The following is a 23811-nucleotide window of genomic DNA, read 5'->3' on the forward strand; positions in this document are numbered from 1 at the left end:
CATGTTTTATTAAATCTTCTTTGTTGATAATTTTCTCTTATCTTTTACTCATAAGAAGGAAATTTTAAAATTCTCCTAGAACGTTATTAAATAATAGCATTAAATAAAGTCATGGGAGGCTATGAAATAGAAAACTTTCCTATTCTTGGTTGTCACTACAGTATTAAAAAATTTTTATTAACATTTTTCACATCACAGTTTTGTCTACAAAAATATTTTTTCGTCAATACTTATCACTTGGCCCAAGTACTTTTATATTCAATCAACAAATGTCAGTCCCTAAGGGCAAAGGATTCAAGAGTGTAGGCACAGACCAATGAGCCTTCCTGGACATCATCTCTTCCCAGTCAACTTAGGTTTTCTCTGTGGAAGAGTTCTTTCAAAAACAGTTTGAAAGTAGCCTCTGGTAAGCCCTTTGCATATCATAGAACCAGTTCCTAGGTTTAAAAACACAACAAAAACTGTAACTGACATGTTAGTTTTGCCCACATAGATATGTGTTCTGTGTAATTGCTAAAGCACAGGAACACAGAATTTGAACTATTACATTCTAAAACAATGGTATTCAAAACTTGGTAGGCATAAGAATCACATGGAGAATTTACTTAAAAAAGATGAATGCAACCCAGGCCTACTGAATCAGAATTTTCTACAATTATGTATATTTTTATTGAAGCAACTTTGTTAATGGAATTAACCTCTCTTTATAATAGATTTCCTACTTAGTAACCTGTTACTTAACAGACAGTGTGGTTATCTTCACACTGATTCTTAATGCCACTCACAGATACTGTGTTTTCCTACTTTAGATTCTGAGTCTATGGAAATTGATACTGACATTTAATGTACTGTTGAGAAGATGGATTTTGAGCTATGTTATAAAGGAAAAATGGCATACAAACATCTTTATATTTCTAAGGCTAGGCTAAAATACAATCAATTTATGATAATGAATGTCATTGCCGAATGGCATTGTAGGCCCTCCATTTTCAAGTGATCTGGAAAAATATGTACACTGCCTTTTGATCAAAGGGTAGACAAAGTAATGGATGACTTCATAAATCAACCAGGGTTCATAACACCAACTTGATTGATGTCAAATTCTGCTTCCAGAGCAATGGGAGGTTTGCTTTTCTAAATAGGTATTCCTATATTGTAAACCAATGGAGTTCAAAAATAATTCTCGAGAAACAGCAGTTACTGTAATCCACAAACTAGGTTATCAAAATTGGCCAATGATATCCTCCAAAGATAGAGACAGAATGAATGCCTTTGCTGATTGTATGACCAATAATCTTCTATCTATACTGTTTATCCTGTACTTCCCTGACTTGTTTCAATTTGTTGTTTAGAGTAAAGTGGTAGCATTACAGTTATTCCATTACTCAGAGAAAGTTTAAAAAAAAGTAAGAGGTATCTTTTATACTGAAGTCCATATCAGGCTTTTAAAAATGAATTTTTATAAAATAATCTGTGTAGTTTTTCTACTCGTAATAAGAAATAACTTATTGTTGGTGTCAATAAATCAGCTGCTATTTTAAAAGTCTTTAAATATATATTATTGGAGTTTTCTCCAATCTCTACTTTTCTACTAAATGTTTAAAGAAGCTGTTTATTTCCCTATATAAAGAAGCTACTGGTTAGGCTACCTACCCCAAAGCTGGCACTGAAAAATATCACCTTCAATAAACTTTCAGGGTCATTTCAATATTGAAATTTTGAAGGTGTTTGTATACAGGAGGGTGAGGAAGAGGAAAAAGTACTTGGGTTTTGTTTTGTTATTAAGTAATCACAAACACTCCTTTTATATGTTCACAATTTAAAGGTAGAGGTGAGTAAAATACAAGTTGGAGTGTAATGAAGAGGAGAGCACCATTCCTAGAGACACAAACAGAAACAGGAGGCAAGGAGTTTTCTAGGAAAGGGGCATGTGGGCCAACCCCACCTTTTAGTACAGAGGTTAAAGGTAACTCTAAACCAAGAGTAGGTGAGAAAAGTTTGTCCTGAGCAGCAAGAAATCTCCTTTCTCCCTGTCACCCCGTTCTACCTCCCAACCCCAGCCCCTAAGGCCTTTAAGCTTCCCTAGGGCTTTCCCCATGATATAGACCATCTTTTCCCATGCTTATCTGTTTCAGGTAACTGATGGATATATCCTTTGCTAATTTATTAATGAATGCCATAGATTATTAGTTGAACCTGGATAACATGCCAATTTTTTATTTATTTAAACTTCTATAAACTGTCTACTACCCCAAAAGAAATTAATCCTTTACCAACAAAAACCAATGATACAACAATACAAATAACAAAAACTCAAAGATAAAAAGAAATTGAAAATCAATTCATTAAGGGGATATAGAAGAGTAATAGTGAAATCTTAAAATTGCTTAACTCAACTACAAGTATTGTGCCCAAACCCAACATATTTAGCTTTAAGATTCTTGATATTCAAAGCAACCAAGGAAAGAGCTGCACACTTTAAAGAAGATACATGATTTAGAAAAACCATATAGCCTCTTAAGTGTCTTGGTTTCCCCACTGATAAAATGAGAAATATAATAATATCTACCTTATTTACTTCATATAGATCTTATAAGGGCTAAATAAATATATATGAAGCATTTAGAACAGTGAGGACACATAGTTATTGTTATAGGTGTTGGCTATCATTATTACTATTGGTATTATTATTTCATCACTATAGATGAATTTTCTTGTCCCTAAACACTGAATAAAGATGAGTTAGAGGGACAATACAAATATAATTCATAATATTCCTGGTAGTAATTCTCCCCAAAGATATGCTCCACAAATAGCTATTTCTTAGATTAAATCTGCATAGCCTTGGGCATACAGTTTACATTATTTAATGATTCCTCAACTTGTCTATTAATTTCTAGGATATTCTCTCCTTGTTGGATAAAAGGGCTTCTACTGCATGTCTTTATCACAGATGAAACAACTGACACTTGGACAGGTAAGGTAGATACACTTAATTAGCTCTCCTCCTGATCTCTAACTAAGGAAGAAAGAAAAGCAAATGGTAGGGCTTAAAATCCAGAAAGGAATAGCAAATCTCGGCATAAACTGATGGGAGATTAAATTAAAGTGGCTCCAAAAAGTAGGGCAGACATTCATGAAGAAGATGGTATAATTTTTACTTGATCTAGGACTGATCCTACTTCAAGCCAAGAAGAAAAGAAGTGACATCAGAGACTTAGATCAAGGAATCCACTGAAATATAAGTAGGACTAAAAAAAACCGAGGGGAGTTGATCTACTGATAAAGAACCACTCTTTCAAGAAGTAGTTAACTAGTCAGCACTTGCAAAGAACACAGTAGATTAGATGTTTCTGCTTTTTAGTTGTTCAAAATGGGATAGAGGAGTAAAACATAGATTAGGTTAATGATTTGAACAATTAACTATTGAGACTTGAGAATCACAGAGAATGTGAGACTACTGAAAGGGTGTCAGTGGATAACTATGGAGATGTATTCACTCATTTATGCGGAAGAGTGATTTCCAGACAATGGATTTCTAGCTGTGATGGATTTCTTCTGCAGTAGCCCCATGAGTTGGATGGGGAAGGACCCTAGCACTGGAGCCCTCAGCTGAATACCAAGGTCTCCTAGTGGGAACTCAGTCCAGGGATAAGCTGACTTTTGCCTTTCTACAGGAATATTTGAACTAATCGTGTAAGGCAAAGGGACAACATAGCTAAGAAAAGGCACTGGGTTAGCAGGAAAGTAGCAGCAGAATAAATTTGAGATAGAAACTACGGAATTTTCTACTGGCTTAGGAGGGGAACAGAAGGATTAAAAAAGATAACTACTCTGTCCTTCTTCTGGCTACTTTCTTTTAATAGGTCTAAAGATGAATGGCTTAGTCAGTTGAAACACAGTGCCATAGGACCTGGGGGTAGCCACAAAAGAGAGGGAATATGGTTCAGATAACATCTTGGGGTTTAATGGACTGAAACCTCTTTGCGTGGCTGCCAAAAGTTCCATCTTGCAAATAAGCATTTACCTGCTTTTCAAGAAAAACGAAAATGAAGGAAGAGTAAAGTGCTTTTGAAAACTAAAACTTTCTCTCTGCATTCCACATTTACCCTACTGTGTTCTAATATCAATGACAATTAATTCAGCTGGAAGCCCCAGGCTGCTGCTTTTCTTCTTTCTCTCCCATTGGCACTTCCAGGACCCCAATAATTTTGGAATGGAGAGATTTGGGATTTTATTTTATTTATTTATTTATTTATTTATTTTGGTGAGATTTGGGATTTTAATGTGTTGATTCTGGTATTTCTTCCCACAACTTCTGGTGTTTGTTTTTTTTAATTAATTTTTTTTCTTTTATTTATTTATGATAGTCACACACACACACACAGAGAGAGAGAGAGAGAGAGAGAGAGAGAGGCAGAGACATAGGCAGAGGGAGAAGCAGGCTCCATGCACCGGGAGCCCAACGTGGGATTCGATCCTGGATCTCCAGGATCGCGCCCTGGGCCAAAGGCAGGCGCCAAACCACTGCGCCACCCAGGGATCCCTGTTTTTTTTAATTAAATACATGACGGAGCCAGAAAAATTTAATTCATGGGAATAGAAACCTAAAGACAACTGAAAATTTCTAGGATATAAATCAATACCAAAAGTGACCTACTAATAGTTCTCATATACGTATGTGTGTATATATATATATATATATATATACACACACACACACACACACACATATATATATATATAAATGTTTTTTTTTCTTTTCAAAAATTACAACTACATTTGGTAGAATTAAATAGAAGCAAAAGAACTAAAAGCAGGAGAGGTCTTCACATACCCATGTTTTCCTTTGATAAGGCATCATCTGAACAAACATTTTCAAAAGAGCATTTTAAAATAGCTTTCCTAGAAAATGAATTTGACAGATTTAGTTTCAAAAGACCAATCATGTATATTTAAATGGTTATTTGTGTATATTCATTGATAATTGTAAATTATGAATATATTCCTTTATCTTGAGGCACTTTTCCTTGGTTGTTTTATACAGTAAGACAGCAGGATACAGTGAAAAATCAAAGGGAAATAATATTGATCTGAGCTCTCACTAGGTAAAAATCACTAATGAGTCACTGAGTACCTTATATAGGCTTTTTCATGTAATCTTTCCCCCAAAAAACCTAATAAGTAATTGCTACTCTCATTTTATAAAGAAACTGAGGCTCTGAGAAATTGAGAAATTTGACAGTGCAGGAAAAGGTTGAGCATGACACAGCTAAATTCTTCAGACTGCAAAATCCATGCTTCTCCCACCATACTGTGTTGCTGACTTAGAGTCAGAAAACATTTGTTCAAACACATTTTCTCTAACCAGAAGATCTTGAGAAAGCCATTTGGTTTCTCTAAGTCATAAACTTTTCATCTTTCAAACAGAAATGATTATGATACACCCCCTACCTATTTGATGGGGTTACTATGAAGCATAACTAAGATAAGGCAGTAAGTCCTTTTTAAAAATTTAATTATCCGTCTTCTGAAAACGGACAAAGGATAAGAGAAGGACTGTTACACCAGAGTCAGACTTTGTCTTTGAGCAGGACTCCTTTTAATACAGCACTGATTATCATTCATCAAAAAAATAAGTAAATAAACTGTATGGTTGATTCAATGATAAACACTAAAACCTGCCATCAGTGGCTTATCAGTTCATTATAAAGGTCTGTTTCTGGTTTGCACTATTTTTAAACTAAGCACCTGCTTCTCATCTGCTTGCTCCCATGATATTAATCTTCAACAGTTCTGCTTCAACATATTTGTATAAACATAAAACTTTCTCCATACTTTTTTTTTAAAGACTTTATTTATTCATAGAGACACAGAGAGAGAGAGAGTGAGAGAGAGAGGCAGAGACACAGGCAGAGAGAGAAGCAGGCACTATGCAAAGAGCCCGACATAGGACTCAATCCAGGGTCCCCAGGTTCATTCCCTGGGCTGCAGGAGGCGCTAAACTGCTGCGCCACCAGCGCTGCCCTTTCTCCATACTTCTAAGACTACTACTTATACTTTAATTCTTTTAGAAAATTTTAATTCTTCCTTAGAGAAAAAGAATCAAGAATCAGGGGGAAATGTCATAACAATTAAATCTAATATATACATTTCAACTTTATCATAATACTTCTCAATAAAAAACATACCTTTTCCTTCTTCTAAATTTGGGCTGCTTCTTTTCAGTAGTGTTTTTGGAAACTTGCATCTATAAAATAACAACAAAAAGATGAGTTAGTTAAACTGGGACTAGATGAGTTCAGTAAGATAATGGGTCCCCTATGGTCCAAGTAATTTAGTCCAGAAGATAAACTCTGGCCCACAGCTCTCAACCACACCTGAAACCCCAATTCAACCACTTAAAGGTCACTACAATTACACCACTTAAAGGTCACTACAATTACACTGATCTGTGCAACTTCCAGGAATAGTAGACTAATCCAATATGAATGCCCATCTCCCATTTCACTCCCCTTCTCACTTAATACTACTCATAATAATATAGTAATACTAGGTTAAACACATAATAATACTAGGTTAAACAACCTCTAAGTTTTAAAAACATAAATCACCTTTAAAGAAAGAAAAAGAACTATTCAGATGCCAGAAACACATGGAGTGCAAAACTATACAGATAGGAACTGACATGGTGAAGGCCTACAAAAATGTACCAGGATAGGTGCAAAGTGTTTGGGATTTTAATATCTAAGTGAAGATGAGATGAAGGATGTGGAGAAATCAGCACCTTCACACAGTTGGTAAGAATGTGAAATGGTGGAGCCACTTTGGAATACAGTTTGACAGTTCTTCAAGATGTTAAATGTAGAATTATATTATGATTCAATAATTCCACTCCTAGGTATACATCCAAGAGAAGTGAAAACATTATGTCCATACAAAATTGTATATAAATGTTCCTAGTAGCATTATTCATAACAGCCCCAAAGTAGAAACAACCCAATGTCCATCGATGGGTAGATAATATGTAGTCTATCCATACGATGGAATATTATTTAACCTTTAAAAACAACAAAGTCCTGACAAATACTATAACATGGATGAATCTTGAAGCCATTATGCTAAGTGAAAAGTGAAAAAAGTCAAACACAAAGACTACATGTTGTATGATTTTACTTATCCAAAATGTCCATAAAAAGGCAAATCCATAGAGACAGAGATAGATTAGTAGTTGCCAGGGATTAGTGAAAGGTGGGAAATGGGCAGTGACTGCTAATGGGTGTGAGGTTTCCTTTTGGGGTGATGAAAAAATGTTCTAAAATTATATTGTATTGACTGTATATACTGAAGTATTATATGTATTGACTACAAAACTGTGATCATACTAAAAACCACTGAACTGCATACTTCAAAAGAGTGATTAAGGTGCCTGGGTGTTTCAGTAGGTTAAGTGTCTGCCTTTGGTTCAGGTCATGATCTCGGGGTCCTGGGATCAAGCTCCACATCGGGCTCCCTGCTCAGTGGGGAGTCTGTTTCTCCCTCTCTCTCTGCCTCTCCCCACTGTTCATCTCTCTGGCTCTCACTCTCTCTCAAGTAAATAAATAAAATCTTTTAAAAAAGAGTGAATAAATTACATCTCAATAAGGTATAGTTTTTAAAGAATTTGGTGACATGGAAAAATGGAAAGTAAAGAGATAGAATATAACATATAAATGATTAACAAAAGGAACCCAACATAGCAATGTTACTTTAGAAAAAAAAGCATAATCAGAGATAAAAAGGGTTATTATCTAATGCTAAAAGAAACAATCCATCCAGAAAATATAACAGTCCTGACCTATATATACCTAGAAGCTCCGCCTTAAAATATATAAAGCAAAAAACAGAAAAGAATCGCAAGTAGAAACTGACTAATCTACAGTTAAAATGAGATATTTTAATTTACTTTTCATATGAAAATGATAAAGCAAAAAAATTAGCAAAGAAACAGTAATGTTCAGTAACACAAATAAGAAGTTTGATAAACTAGCACTGGAAACTGGCACTGAATAATTAAGGAATATGTATTATTTTCAAGCCTGAAACATTTACAAATGTGATCAGCTACTAGGTCACAAAGGAAGCCTCAAAAGTATTAAAGTAAATTCTCTATTTTACAGACCAAAGTCACTGGCTAAAATGCAATAAATAAGAAATCAAAATCCAAAAGATAGCTGAATAAAATTTGTAATTAATTCATAGATATAGAATTTACATTCACCCATGAACCAATCCATGATAAGAGTTATGATCCATGTCATTTAGATCAGAGTCACTGTAGTACATTTTAGTTAATAGTACACGTGACTTATCTTCTCACTGGATAATATATTTGTCTCCATGCCAAACCTTGTATGCTATAGGTGCCTGTGAAGTGTTTGGAGAGTAAATGAATGAATAAATGTTCAGAGAAAGATACAACCAAAACAAATTATCACTAGGAAAAAATAGTGCCAGTGCTACTGTCCATTCTGTACTGTCATGGTTGTTGAGTTAAATCTTTAACAAATTCATACAATTTACCCTAATTTCCCAAGATAAAACTTCAATGCAACTTTCACCTTAATATTTGTTAGTTTCTTTTTATTTATCTTTTCACTTTAACCTGTGAAAGTGAGCAGTTTCTTAGCCCATTTTGTCTAAATCTTTCACGGTTACATTGATCTTAATTTTACTGATCTTGATACAAGCATCCACGTAAGGGTGGGAACACTTTTTTTATTAATGTACTAAATGTTTAGCAGCTAGCAGAGTGCCATTCACATTGTATGTTCAAAAGCATTAATTATAATAAGATGAAGGTTGAATTTAATAACTCTTAAAGCATTATTAAACAGCTTAAATAACTTAATAATCATTCAAAAGAAGTTTGTATGAAACACTCAGGGAATTCATATTATTATGATGTTAAAAAATAGGTGGGTTTTTTGTGTGTGTGATCTTTAACCTCAAGGTAATATTCAAGCACTTTTTCCAGCACTGTGGAAAGTAAGTAAAGTAAAAAGTATATGGAAATATTATTGTCTAAAAATCATTGTTCTACATCTCCAAAGACAATGTAGAGCTATTATTTCTATCTTGTTATTAAGGATCAGCTTAAATTATATGCATATTTGAGTTTAAAGTAAAAGGGTTGCTACAAGGGGAAATAAGATTAAGGTAACAAAGTACAAACTACTTCATAGATATTAATAGAAAGAAATAATGTTAAATACCTTCCATAAATCAATGAGATTTCTGTTAGAGATAATAAATTCCTTTCTGCTTTTTTAAATATTCCATAGCAGCCAAAATGAACTAGTAGTCAGTATTGCCAAATGCCCTGTACATTCCAGCTCCAAGCCTTGATAAAATATATGATAGAGAAGAACACTGAATTTGGAATGACAGGATCATGATTTGAATTTAATCCCTGGTACTTACTAGCTGTATCACTTCTGGTAAATCACTTACCACTGGAATATGTAGCAAGAGCCTGGTATAAAGCAGACATGTAATAAGTATTTTCTGACTAAATGACCATTCTGTATTTCAAGATCTTTAATAATTACTGCTAAAAAATAACTACCTTAAAGCATTTGGGGGTAAGATGAAATTAAATAACATCCCAGAAAATATCTAACAGAGCTCAACAATTAGTCAATATTCAACTGTTGTCTAACCTGTTATACTAATCCACTGGGCTAGTATCAGAATTCTATCCTTTCTCCTCAGAGCATATGGCAGAACTTGATGTTTTGGTATGGTTGGACTTATGGGAGTTTATTTGTTATCCAAGGGTGCAATAACAATTTAACACAAACTTGGGAAAGCATCAGAAATTTATTTACTTATTGTTCTGTAGGATAGAAGTCTGTCTCTTATGGAGAGACTCTTCAGGATGCTCATCATTGGATTAAGATCCACCTAATCCAGGATGATCTCATATCAAAATCCTTACCTACATCTGCAAAGATCCTTAATTCCAAATAAGGTCACATTCTGAGGTTCCTGGAGAACATATTTTCTGGGGGCTACTATTCAACCCACAAGTAGATACTTATAATCTTTATGTATTTCATCCCTTCCACTTCTCTTTCTGTGTTCCACATCTGATTCTCCTATGTTGTTGAGCCTCATGCTATTCAGAGTCAGGGCTGCTATGTGCAGAATTAGCAGCCTCTGAGAGTTTATTAGACAGGCAATTCTCATGCTCATCTGAGGCCTACTGAATCAGAAACTCAGGGAGTGAGGCCCAGAAATCCATATTTAAGTAAGCTCTTCAGGTGACTTGACCCAAACTAGAGTTTTCTAGGCATTAGTCTAGTCAACACCCATCCATCCAAATAAAATGCTATATACTGTCATTGATTTTAAAGAAACCAAAACAAGTGTTAATTCTTTTCTTGCTAGATATAGAGGCATCTACAAGAGGCATATGTATAGAGAGCAAATACCATCTACTGAAAAAAATATTTATATATTTAGTGGTAATTAGGATTGCTGACTGGAATGGCAAATGACAGAATTGCCTTTGATTGCCAAAATAATCCGTAGGAATTGTGTTTACATCAGATTTATATAATCTTCATAAAGTAACTTGACATTGCCCATTTCCTTAAGTCACTATTCATCTAAATTAAAACCATTTTACTTTTAAGAACAGCTTTGTGTTAAATCTGAGGGCATAAAATTTTGATTCAGCATTTTATGTTCATAGAAGACATAAATATGTTTTGTAACTTTCCATTGAGAGTAATTGTCAGTCAATGATCACTAAAGAGCTGCCTACTTTGACAGAATTTCCAAACGTGAATATGTGCCTTGAATAATATACACAAACTCCTTGTCAAAAGTTATCATATAGGAGGAAAAGCCAATATTTTCATTTCCCTTTGGAAAACCTGCTGGGAAGATACGCTTGGAATAAGGATGAAAACTAGTTTCATGCAGCATTTTAAATGATGGTTATTACTTAATCTGAGTATCCAGAGAGTACAAATAATAAAGTTAAGTCTTCGGGCCTAGATAATGATTTACTCTTTTACACTCTTCTTTGAAAAAGGAGAAAGTTAAAATAATCATTCTCTAGTCCTATCTTAAACATGATTTTAACAGAGAGAATACAAATCTAGTATCTAGTATCTAGTCAATGATTTACTTATTAAAGTTAAAATAATCATTCTCTAGTCCTATCTTAAAAATGATTTTAACAGAGAGAATACAAATCTAGTATCTAGTATCTAGTCAATGATTTACTCTTTTTCACTCTTCTTTGAAAAAGGAGAAAGTTAAAATAATCATTCTCTAGTCCTATCTTAAACGTGATTTTAACAGAGAGAATACAAATCTAGTGCTTCTTACATAAATGTCAGTCAATTACCACATGGTCCAGTCCAGTCACTCTTGGTAGAGCTCAGTATTCCTGCAAGATTTGGACAATATCAGAGATCGGTCTCTGGCAATATGACTTATAAATATCTTGCTATCCTCTGCACTATCTTTAGCTATGTGTAAGTTCTCACTAAAGCACTGTGGATTTCTCTGCTTTGAGGGGCTTAGCAGAGAAAACACTGTAGTGTGTATTCAAGCAGTGAGCTGAGACAGAGGAGAGTATTTTCCCTAAAAATAGAAGTTGACCACTAGACCACCTTAAATAGAAGGCATGAAAGACTTTCCATTGATATCTCCCAATCCAGGCTGAGGATACAAGTAACAGCACACTTCAAGAAGCTCTATTATTGGCTACTTTACTGATAAATTTTAAAGTCTTGGACTTAATTTTTTTAATGGTCTTTGACTATATAAGAGGTAAAACATAACAAAATCAGGCTTTTTTTAAAATAGGACAGGTTTCTCTTATATCTATAAAGAGATTAAGAATCCTAAAAGCTAATGGAAACACAGTATCCAGGGAGTAAAGACCTCCATGAAAAGTAGAACTTATGTCACAGTTGTTTATCTGACTCAATGGTACCAGTAAATTAGATTATTTGATCTCTACTTGAAAACTCTAAAAATCTAAGTCCGTTGCAAACAATTCCAGTTTCCATAGTTTTTCCTAAAGTTACTGGATATTTTAGCAAGAGGAGAACATAGGGTTTTTAAGGAAGATTTCCTAGAATTGACATACAGGTCTACCTTGGAGATATTACAGGTTCAGTTCCAGACCACTGCAACAAAGTGAATATTGTAATAAAGTGAGTCAAATGAATATTTTGGTTTCCCAGAGCATAGAAAAATTATGTTGATAGTATCCTGTAGTCTATTAAGCATGCAAAGCATTATGTCTATAAAATGTATATACCTTAATTTAAAAAATACTTTATTGCTAAAAAATATGCTAACCATCATCTGAGTTTTCAGAAAATCCTAGTCTTTTTCCTCATAGAGGGTCTTCTCTTGACGTTGACGGCTGCTGATCAATCGGGGTAGTGATTGCTGAAGGCTGAGCTGGCTGTGGCAATTTCTTAAAATAAGGCAACAATGAAGTTTTCCACATCAACTGACTCTTCCTTTCACAAGCAATTTCTCTGTAGTGCATGATGCTGTTTGAAGGCATTTTACCCATTACAGAACTTTCAAAATTGGAGTCAATCCTTTCAAACCCTGCCACTGCTTTATTAATGAAGTTTGTTATATTCTAAATCCTTTGTTGTCATTTCAACAAACTTCACAGGAACCGCACCAGGAGTAGATTCTATCTTAAGAAACCACTTTCTTTGTTCATAAGAAGCAACTCCTCATCCATTCAAGTTTTATAATGAGATAGCAGCAATTCAGTCCCATCTTCAGGCTGACTTCTAATTCTGGTTCTCTTGCTATTTCCACCACATCTGCAGTTACTTCCCCCACTGAAGTCTTGAATAACCCAATGTCATCCATGACGGTGGAATCAATTTCTTCCAAATTCCTGTTAATCTTGATATTATGACCTCTTTCCATGAATCACAAATGTCCTTAATGACATCTAGAATGGTGAATCTTTTTCAGAGGGTTTTCAACTTACTTTGCCCAGATCCATCAGAAGAATCACTCTCTATGGCAACTACAGCCTTTTAAAATTTATTTTTTTAAATAATAAGACTTGAAAGTTGAAATTGCTCCTTGATCCATGGGCTGCAGAATGGATGTTGAATTAGCAGGTATGAAATCAACATTACTCTCATTGTACATCTCCATCATAACTCTTGGGTGACTATGTGCATGGTCAATGAGCAGTAATATTTTTAAAGGAATCATTTTTTTCTGAGCAGCAGATCTTAACAGTGGGCTTAAAATATTCAGTAAAACATGTTGTAAATAGAGGTACTGTCATCCAGGCTTTGTTGTTCCATTTATAGAGCACAGGCATAATAGATAATTTAGCGTATTCTTTAAGGGCCCTAGAATACTTGGACTGTAAGTGAGCACTGGCTTCAACTTAAAGTCACCAGGTGCATTAGCCTTTAACAAGAGTCAGCCTACCCTCTGAAGCCTTGAGGCCAGGCGCTGACTTCTTTCCAACTAAGAAAGTCCTAGTTGGCATCTCCTTCCAATATAAGGCTATTTCATCTACAGTGAAAAAAGCTGTTTAATGGAGCCACATTCATAAATTATGTTAGCTAGATCTTTTGGATAACTTGCTGTGGCTTCTATATCAACACTTACTGCTTTACCTTACACTTTTATAAAGATGCCTTCTTTCCTTTAACCTTATGAACCAATCTCTGCTAGCTTCAAATTTTTCTTCTCTCAGATTTCACAGAACTGAAGACAGGGCTTTCCCATGGATTAGGCTTTGGCTTAAGGGAATGTTGTGACTGGCTGGATCTTCTATCCAGGCCACTAACACTTTTCTCCAGATCAGCAATAAGACCGTTTGGCTTTCTTATCATCCATGTATTCACTGGAGTAACACTTTTAATTTCCCTCAAGAACTCTTTCTTTGCATTCACAACTTGGCTTTTTGGTGTAAGAGGCCAAGCTCTTAGCCTATCTCAGTTTTTGACATGCCTTCCTCACTAAGCTGAATCATCTGTAGCTTTTGATTTTTTTTTAAGATTTTATTTATTTATTCATGAAAGACACACACACAGAGAGAGAGAGAGAGAGAGAGAGAGAGAGAGAGAGAGGCAGAGACACAGGCAGAGGGAGAAGCAGGTTCCACACAGAGAGCCCGATGTGGGACTCGATCCCGGGTCTCCAGGACCACACCCCAGGCTGAAGGCAGCGCTAAACTGCTGGGCCACCCAGGGATCCCCTGTATCTTTTGATTTAAAGTAAGAGACGTGATTCTCCCTTTCACTTGAACGCTTAGAGGCCATTATAGGGTTATTAATGGGCCTATTTTCAATATTGTATGTTTCAGAGAATTGGGAAGCCCAAGAAGAGGGAGAGAGACAGGGTAATGGATGGTTAGTGGAACAGTCAGAACACATTTATCAATTAAGTTCATTGTTTTACATAGACATGGTTTGTGACAACCAAAAACAATTATAATAGAACATCAAAGATCACTGAACACCTATCAGTATAACAAATACAATAATAATGAAAAAGTTTAAATATTGCGAGGATTATCAAAATGTGACAGTTTTATGCAATGAACAAATGCTCCTGGGAAACTGGTGCAGATAGACTTACTTGACGTAAGGTTGCCACAAACCTTCAATTTGTAAAAACCATGACATCTGTGATGTGCAATCAAATGAGGTATGCCTATATTCCAATTAAACTCCAAAAAACTGATGCACAAGAGCATTCAATGGTTATGGTACCCATACACATTTTTCCTGGATAAAAGAATGAATGTTGAGAGCTTCATTATCTGTTTCTTCTATCAAAATGTCAAACCTTCTCATCATTTATCTTAAGCATTTGCAAAAGAAGATGATCTCTCTTCTATGTTGGAATGCATAGACTATGCAAAAGCATACTTTAAAAAATATTCTTTCAAAATTTTTGTGTAGATCTAAGTCTTTAAATAACTCTCTGGGGATTCCAGAGATTGAAATAAGACACTCCTGCACTTAGATTCATGGAAGGAGATGGAAGCTCTATCTCCCTTTGATCTGTATGACTGCATTCCCCAGTATGTAGGAGACATACAGATTTAAGATGTGTATCTAATATATGAATTTCATGACACAGCAAATTATTTTTGGATCAAAGTGAAGATATTAAATACATAAACAAAAAGGATAAATATCATCTTAAAGTTATTATAATTCTAAAGAATTAAAAGGTAATAATTTATAGGTCTTCAAGAAAGGCGATAGGTTTGTGCTGTCTAATATAAATGAAAAGTTGGAAGGCTTGTGGGAAGAAGCCAAATGTTTATCAATTTGAAAATATAGATGAATTCCAATAAGTCATAAGTTAATTCTACTAATTTTCACTGACCCGGTATTTTTTCCAGTGATAATGCTCGCCCTTCGCAAACAGGAAAACAGTAATTATTACTATTAGGCATAGAAAGATCATTTATTATTTAGTGTAATAGCTACAGTCTATAAAATACAAACTCATTATTCAAATTCCTATTGTACATTAAATCAATAATGACTCTATTGATTAGTCACAATGTTTTTGGTTTTAATGAAATGGGATAAGAAAGATGATGGTGGATGAGGAGTATTCCAAACTTTAGAAGAAAATCAGATTCATCTTATATGTGGCTTCATGTTGGAGAGGTGACTGATGTGTCTCTGAATCAGAGAGAAAGGATAATAGTTGTAATAAATATAATCAGCAAAATAAATGGAAGAAAGCTGCATAACATAACCTTTAGTTCAAATAATAAAGGACAATACCTGGAAACTTATGTGATAACTGGGACTCAACTTGAAGAGATTTTTGTTTCTTAACAAAAGAGCAAGCACATTTTGTAGAATTCTCTTTATTACCTTCTTGCTCAACATTAAAATACAGAATAGAATACATAGAGAGTTCTGACTGAAAAGTTTTGAATTTCTGGAATCTTTTTCACCAGATTTTAAGTATTTAAGTACTTGAGTTCCAACTGAATTAATATCTTGAGTGAATTTTTAAATGGCCATTATGTATATAGAAACAAAACTACTTTGTTCAACATTTCTATTGTTTTAATTGGTAACATTCAAAAATGATAACTTTTCCCACCAACAGTGTAAGAGGGTTCCCTTTTCTCCGCATCCTCTCCAACATTTGTTGTTTCCTGCCTTGTTAATTTTCCCCATTCTCACTGGTGTGAGGTGGTATCTCATTGTGGTTTTGATTTGTATTTCCCTGATGGCAAGTGATGCAGAGCATTTTCTCATGTGCTTGTTGGCCATGTCCATGTCTTCCTCTGTGAGATTTCTCTTCATGTCTTTTGCCCATTTCATGATTGGATTGTTTGTTTCTTTGGTGTTGAGTTTAATAAGTTCTTTATAGATTTTGGAAACTAGCCCTTTATCTGATATGTCATTTGCAAATATCTTCTCCCATTCTGTAGGTTGTCTTTTAGTTTTGTTGACTGTATCCTTTGCTGTGCAAAAGCTTCTTATCTTGATGAAGTCCCAATAGTTCATTTTTGCTTTTGTTTCTTTTGCCTTTGTGGATGTATCTTGCAAGAAGTTACTGTGGCCAAGTTCAAAAAGGGTGTTGCCTGTGTTCTCCTCTAGGATTTTGATGGAATCTTGTCTCATTTAGATCTCTCATCCATTTTGAGTTTATCTTTGTGTATGGTGAAAGAGAGTGGTCTAGTTTCATTCTTCTGCATGTGGATGTCCAATTTTCCCAGCACCATTTATTGAAGAGACTGTCTTTCTTCCAATGGATAGTCTTTCCTCCTTTATCGAATATTAGATGACCGTACATTTCAGGGTCCACTTCTGGGTTCTCTATTCTGTTCCATTGATCTATGTGTCTGTTTGTGGGAATGTGAACTGGTGCAGCCACTCTGGAAAACTGTGTGGAGGTTCCTCAAAGAGTTAAAAATAGACCTGCCCTACGACCCAGCAATTGCACTGTTGGGGATTTACCCCAAAGATTCAGATGCAATGAAACGTCGGGACACCTGCACCCCGATGTTTCTATCAGCAATGGCCACAATAGCCAAACTGTGGAAGGAGCCTCGGTGTCCATCGAAAGATGAATGGATAAAGAAGATGTGGTTTATGTATACAATGGAATATTACTCAGCAATTAGAAATGACAAATACCCACCATTTGCTTCAACGTGGATGGAACTGGAGGGTATTATGCTGAGTGAAATAAGTCAATCGGAGAAGGACAAACAGTGTATGTTCTCATTCATTTGGGGAATATGAATAATAGTGAAAGGGAATATAAAGGAAGGGAAAAGAAATGTTGGGAAATATCAGGAAGGGAGACAGAACATAAAGACTCCTAACTCGGGGAAACGAACTAGGGGTGGTGGAAGGGGAGGAGGGCGGGTGTTGGAGGGGAATGGGTGACGGGCACTGAGGTGGACACTTGATGGGATGAGCACTGGGTGTTTTTCTGTATGTTGGTAAATTGAACACCAATAAAAATTAATTTAAAAAAAAAAAACTACACAATATCACTGAAAGAAATGAAAAAAAATCTAAGCAAATAAAAGTAATCTATTTTCATTTAAAAAAAATGATAACTTTTTGTTTGCTTTTAGTAATTAGGATGAAAACAATTCTTTAAAAAAATATTTTTAAGATTTAATTTATTTATTCATGAAAGACACACAGAGAGAGAGAGAGAGAGAGGCAGAGACACAGGCTGAGGGAGAAGCAGACTCCTCACAAGGAGCCCAAAGTGGGATTCAACACTGGATCCCGGGATCACACCCTGAGCCGGATCACTCAACCGCTGAGCCACCCAGGCATTCCAGTATGAAAACAATTCTTAAGAGAGAGAAACAATCATTGATAAACATAAATTTCTGTTTACCAAATACCACATGTGCATAATGAAACCTGAATTTTCACAGATAATCACTGCACTGGAGAAATCACTGGCTTAAGAAAGCATCTCTAATATTCCTTTCCACTTGTACCTTCTATAGCACGCCCTCAATACTACAACTCCAGCAGCAACAGACACCCTTGCAGCCCTGTGATGGTAACAACGTCCTTTATAGCCAGCTGCTAGCCAACACCTCTTCCATGGCAAGCCCTGTGAACTTGGAGAATAGCATGACCTTCACACTAGGACACTGTTGCTTCATCTCCAGGGAAGATAAGGCACATTTGTCCTCTCCCAGGTCTTCCCACTCGCACTGCCCATCTTATGAGAATGACAAGGAGATCATCCTGGCTAGAGTTAGATCCATGGGCCAAAAGTCAAAGCAAAAAAAAGGGTTAAGCAAATATGTAAGTCCCAAAGTAAACTTTTTTTTAACATTTAAAGAGCCAATGGGATGAGCACTGGGTGTTATACTATATGTTGGCAATTGAGTTTAAGTAAAAAATTAAAAAAAAAAAAAAAAGAGCAGGGGTGGTTTGGCTGGCTTAGTTGGAAGAGCATGGAACTCTTAATCTTGGAGTCATGTGTTTGAGCCCCACAGTTGAGTGTAGAGATTATTTAGATAAATAAAACTGAAAACAATAGGGGCGCCAGGGTGGCTCAGTTGGTGAAGTGACTTCGGCTCAGTTCATAATCTCAGGGTTCTGGGATTGAGCTCCCACATCAAGCTCTCTACTTTTCTTTCTCCTTCTGCGTCTGCGTTCTCTCTCTCTCTCTCTAATAAATAAAATCTTTACAAAATTAAAATAAAATTAATAAAATTTAAAGAGCAAATACAATTATCCACACCAGAAAACAGGTACTCTGAGTCAAGGGATCTTTGCTTGCTTTCATAAATGGTATATAAAAAGCTTTATCCAAAATTAATCAATCTTGTCTAATTTTAGTATTTTACTGCTAGTAGTTATCCTATAGAATTCCTCTAGAGTGTAATTCAAGATAAAAGAGGTAAACCTTGCAACCTAGTTTAGCATGTTTAGTCACTCAGTTATTAAAGAGTATCTTGTTAAAAATCACTTCCCCAGGGACCCCTGGCTCAGTAGAGCATTCAACTCTTGATCTCAGGGTTGTGAGTTCAAGCCTCATGTTTGGTGTCGAGATTACTTAAAAAGAGAATCTTAAAAAAAAAAAAAAAAAATCACTTTCCTGGAAGTCTGTTTCACAACACTGCCTTATAGTGGTGTAGCTTCCCAGTTTCCCTCCATTTTCTGAGCACAGGGTAATCAAATTTAGTATGAAAATAATTTCTATGTTAAGATTTCTACTGATAATTGAAAATGATAAATGGATAATTTTCTCTATATATTAGTATATATTTCTGTGTATTTGAAACCTACAAATGCACAATAAAACAGTGAAATTACATTTTAAAATTTAGATTAGGAAACGTTTTGGGGTGATGAGAATATTCACTATTTTGGTTAGGGATGGTAATTACATGAGTGTATATATTTAAGAAAAACTCATGAAACTCTACACTTAAGATCTTTCAGTGTTCAAATTTTACCTCAATAAAAAAATTAAATTGAGAAAAAGGTTAAGTCAAACAAAAGACAACGATAGTAACTAACAGTATAAAAAATGGCAAAATGGTGATGGGATACCTGAATGATTCAAGTTTGGGGAACACAGGCCTATGGAGAGATGAATGATGCCCACGAAGTAGAATCCAAAAAGAAACTAAATGAGTTTTGAATTCTGACTGTGACTCTTCCCAAGGGGTTCCTCTGCTTACTATTCTTTTCAGAGATTTCTCTTTGCCTGGGGCTAGAAACCAGAAGTAAGGATCTATTATAATATCTATCTTTGGGGAAAGATGCATATAAAGCTAGTGAATCAAGTGAGCTGCAGTACATGAATTCCATATTAATAGCAAGCTTATTAATTAACACAAATATCTAGACATCTAGTCATAAAATGTAAGCAACTTATCCTGCAACTGGGCTAATGAAAATTTTCTGCTTATTATGAAGAATATTTGCAATAATTTTGGGAAAACCTATTTATTCATCAGAAAATATAATAGCCTAATTTCCTCACACATAAATGTATAAATCAAGAAGAGTGATCATTAATTTTGTCTTTCAAAGTGTTACAAGTTAAACTCTTGGCCTTAATAAAAGTGAAATGTTAGGAAAAAAGATACCCATACATAGACACATAATTTCTGTATATAGGCCAAAAAAATTAGAAAACAAAATGACGAAGAGATCCTTTTCTAATTAGTAATGGTATCTGAGATAGCCTTAATTAGAAATAAGTAAAATTCCGCATTAAAAAGCCTAAAGAGGGATCCCTGGGTGACGCAGCGGTTTGGCGCCTGCCTTTGGCCCAGGGCGCCATCCTGGAGACCCGGGATCGAATCCCACATCGGGCTCCCGGTGCATGGAGTCTGCTTCTCCCTCTGCCTGTGTCTCTGCCTCTCTCTCTCTCTCTGTGTGTGTGACTATCATAAAAAATTAAAAAATAATAATAATAATTAAAAAAAAAAAAAAAACTAAAGAGGGCAGCCCGGGTGGCTCAGTGGTTAAGTGCTGCTTTCAGTCCAGGTCGTGATCCTGGAGTCCTGGGATCGAGTCCCATGTTGGGCTCCCTACATGGAGCCTGCTTCTCCCTCTGCCTGTGTCTCTCTGCCTCTTTCTCTCTCTCATGAATAAATAAAATAAAATCTTAAAAAGAAAACTTAAAGAGAAATGAATAGAGAGACAATTTGTGTTTCTACATGGGTGTATTTAATATTATAAATATATAATTTCTCCCTAAATTAACAAATAGATTTTCTACAATACCAATCATCATCTCAACAGAATTTTTCCTGGAACTTCACTAAATAATCCTAAAGTTCATTTTTATGTAGTTAAAACTATTTAAATTATGCCTTTATTGGGGTTTCCACAGGAAAGGCAAGGTACAGTAGGCTGAACAGTTCAGGATTGGCTAGTTTGAACAATGTTGGAGGGCTCTGGCCTATAGGAATGGTCTCCAATTGCCTAGTACTTGATTTTGGGATAATTTAAGGTAATGGAAATATTGGCTTGGTATTTCAGAGTTTGGTAAGAAGTTATTTGAGGGATATGGGTTTGGAACTGGTTGATTTGCATATGAAAGAAGTACCCTTTGCTACCTGTAAGGGGCAGTCCTTCCCTAGTCAGAAAGGTTTTTTAAAAGGTCAAGAATCATAATATACAGAAAATACATACATATATTATACAGATATATATATATACACACATATGTAAACAAAGACAATACAATCTGAAAAAGTAAACAGATGAGAACTGTGAAAACAATTTTTAAAAAATTATAGTAATGAAGGATCACAAATCCACATATTAAAGATAAAATAATTAAACCAATATGAAATTTAAGACCAGATAGATGAATAGATATATATGTAGGTATTTTGACATGTTACATGATGAAGATGGCAAATTATATATTATAAAGATTTAAAAAACAGTAAAGAAGGGAAACATTACTTGTTAATCAATAAATGGTATTGGAATAACTGGCAGTGTAGGGGAAGAATAATGCCTTTTTCCTCTATTCTTCTAAGTTCTTGATGGGGGCCCCTGTAACAAAAACCAGATTAACAAGGGAAAAGCATACAGACTTAGGGGCACCTGGGTGGCTCAGTCAGTTGGGCATCCAACTCTTGAATTGGGCTCAGGTCATGATCTCGGGGTCCTGGGACTGAGCCCCAATTCAGGCTACACACTCAGCAGGGGAACGGCTTGAAGGTTCTCTCTCTCTTCCTTTGCTCCTCTCCCTGCTCATGTACTCTCTCTCTCTCAAATAAGTAATTCAATCTTTAAAAAACAAACAACTAAAAGGCATACAGATTTATTTAATATAGGTTTTATGTGATATGGCAGCCTTCAATAAGGATATGAAGGTCCAAAGAAGCAGTTAAATCTGAGAGTGTTTAAGCAAGGTTTGAAAAGTAGAAGGTCATAGGAAAACATGATAGTACATGAAAGTGTAGGAGGTAAGATTAGTAAGCTGTGGAAAGGCAAGGCTTACTGCGAGATTCTTCTCAAGCTCCCTCTACTATCAAAGAATGCTCTTTTCCTCCTGGTGTAGGGATAACATCTTACATGAGGCTCTTATAACCTCATGCTCTAGGGAAAGTGAGAAAATCCTTCCTGTACCTGTCATTTCACAAATTCATTGAGCTTGAAATATTCAATATACCAAGATGCCATGTTTGGGGTAGCATATCCTGAACCCCATCTTAGCAAGGTGCATAAAATTTTTATACCCTATCCTTCTACCTCATATAAAAATAAATCCCCAGTCCCATAATAATAGCTAACACTCGTGAAATGTTTCTTAGGTTCTAAGCACTACATTATGTGCTTTACACAAACTGTCAAAGCAATCTTATTTTGCAGTAGTCCCATTCTTTCCACTTAACAGGAGATAGAGAACTTACAGAGTTAAGTAGCTAATTTAAGATCACACTGCTAGTAGATGACAGAGCCAGGATTCATACTTCGACAGTCTACCTCTATATATTCTTTTTTTACTCACTCCTCTGCATTATTATCTAAGAATAAGTCCATCCTAAGTAATAAAACCTCTTAGAAATGCAGATGTGACCACATACAAATATTTAACCTCCATATTGCCAGGAAAAAATAATGGAAAAGCAAGTAATATGCTGGTAAAAACATTTACTGAAACAATGACAAAAAATTATTATTTTAATTGCTAGTATATAAAATGTTCATATAAATTTACAAGAAAACATTAACAACTCAAACATAGACAATTACCTCAAGTCAAAGAAATGCAAATTAAAACAAAGTATGATGTACACTGGTGACAGCATCTTTATGTGATAACACCTATCACTGTGGCATTTGCATGCACTGCTGATGAGAGTGAACAACCTGATGTATTCCTATCACTGGTCTCAGGGATTCTTCTACTGGGAAGGAAACTAAACATGTGGTGGAAAAGGAAGCAATATTCATGGAGATTTTCATCAAAGTGTGACCAACAGCAATAGAAAAAAGACTAAATGAATTATAACTTTTGTTTTAATGAAGGGGCAGTCTTTTAAAGTATGTCACCAAAGTTCCAAAACCTAAAAGAAAAAATTTTATTATCTAAGTACAAAAGAACTACAAAAAATTTAAAAGGAAAACTAAGGAAATGTTTACAGCATATTAGCAAAGTATTAACAATCAATAACTAAAGAGAGCACCTACAAGTCAATCAAAAAAAAAAAATGAGAGAGAGAGAGAGAGAGAGAGAGAGAGAGAGAAGCCAGCCTATGGAAGAAACAGGAGAGGGTATAAATAGGCAGTTTTCAGAAGAAATACCATATCCAGTAAATACTAAATACACTGAGAAATGCTTAACCTCATCAAAGTAAATATAGTAAACAATGCTCAGCCTCATGAAAGTAAAAAATAAATGACAGCAAATGAAAATAATAACATGTTATTTTATATCTCCTTTTAAATACTGGCAAATATATAAAGATTGGTGGGAAAAGAGAATGGGAAAAGCATTGCTAGTACTCAGATAAAATTGTTCTGAAGAGAATTGGGCAATACTTGACTAGAGTTTCTAACTTTTATTTGAAATAATTTTAGATTTACAAAAAGATGCAGATATAGCTCAAAAGAGTTCCCATATATCCTTCATCCAGCCTCCTTCAATGTTAACATTACACATAATCACAGTACAATTATTAAAATAAGAAATTAACATTGCTACAAAACCATTAACTGAATAAAGACCTAATTTAAATTTCGCCAGTTTTATCATTGACATCCTTCTGTTTCAGGGCCCAAACTAGGATTTCACATTACATTT

At 35.0% G+C, this 23811-nt stretch overlaps 2 protein-coding genes across 5 annotated transcripts in view; both read right to left on the reverse strand.

Moving 5' to 3' along the window:
- RBMS3 (RNA binding motif single stranded interacting protein 3) overlaps positions 1 to 23811 on the reverse strand; it is a 1727904-nt gene that overhangs the window by 1695395 nt on the left and 8698 nt on the right. For all 4 annotated transcript variants that reach the window (XM_041733599.1, XM_041733601.1, XM_041733598.1 and 1 more), the window contains exon 2: positions 6192 to 6250. The gene's annotated coding sequence lies outside the window, so the exon portion shown is untranslated. The remainder of the gene's footprint in view (positions 1 to 6191; positions 6251 to 23811) is intronic.
- ZCWPW2 (zinc finger CW-type and PWWP domain containing 2) overlaps positions 1 to 23811 on the reverse strand; it is a 109177-nt gene that overhangs the window by 6357 nt on the left and 79009 nt on the right. Inside the window, exons 6-7 of the mRNA XM_041733626.1 lie at positions 6192 to 6250; positions 4838 to 4905 (exon numbers count right to left, since the gene is read on the reverse strand). Coding sequence (XP_041589560.1) covers positions 4838 to 4905; positions 6192 to 6250 — 127 coding nt within the window. The remainder of the gene's footprint in view (positions 1 to 4837; positions 4906 to 6191; positions 6251 to 23811) is intronic.

Source organism: Vulpes lagopus, chromosome 19 (genome assembly GCF_018345385.1).
Source record: "Vulpes lagopus strain Blue_001 chromosome 19, ASM1834538v1, whole genome shotgun sequence".
Taxonomy (NCBI): Eukaryota; Metazoa; Chordata; class Mammalia; order Carnivora; family Canidae; genus Vulpes; species Vulpes lagopus.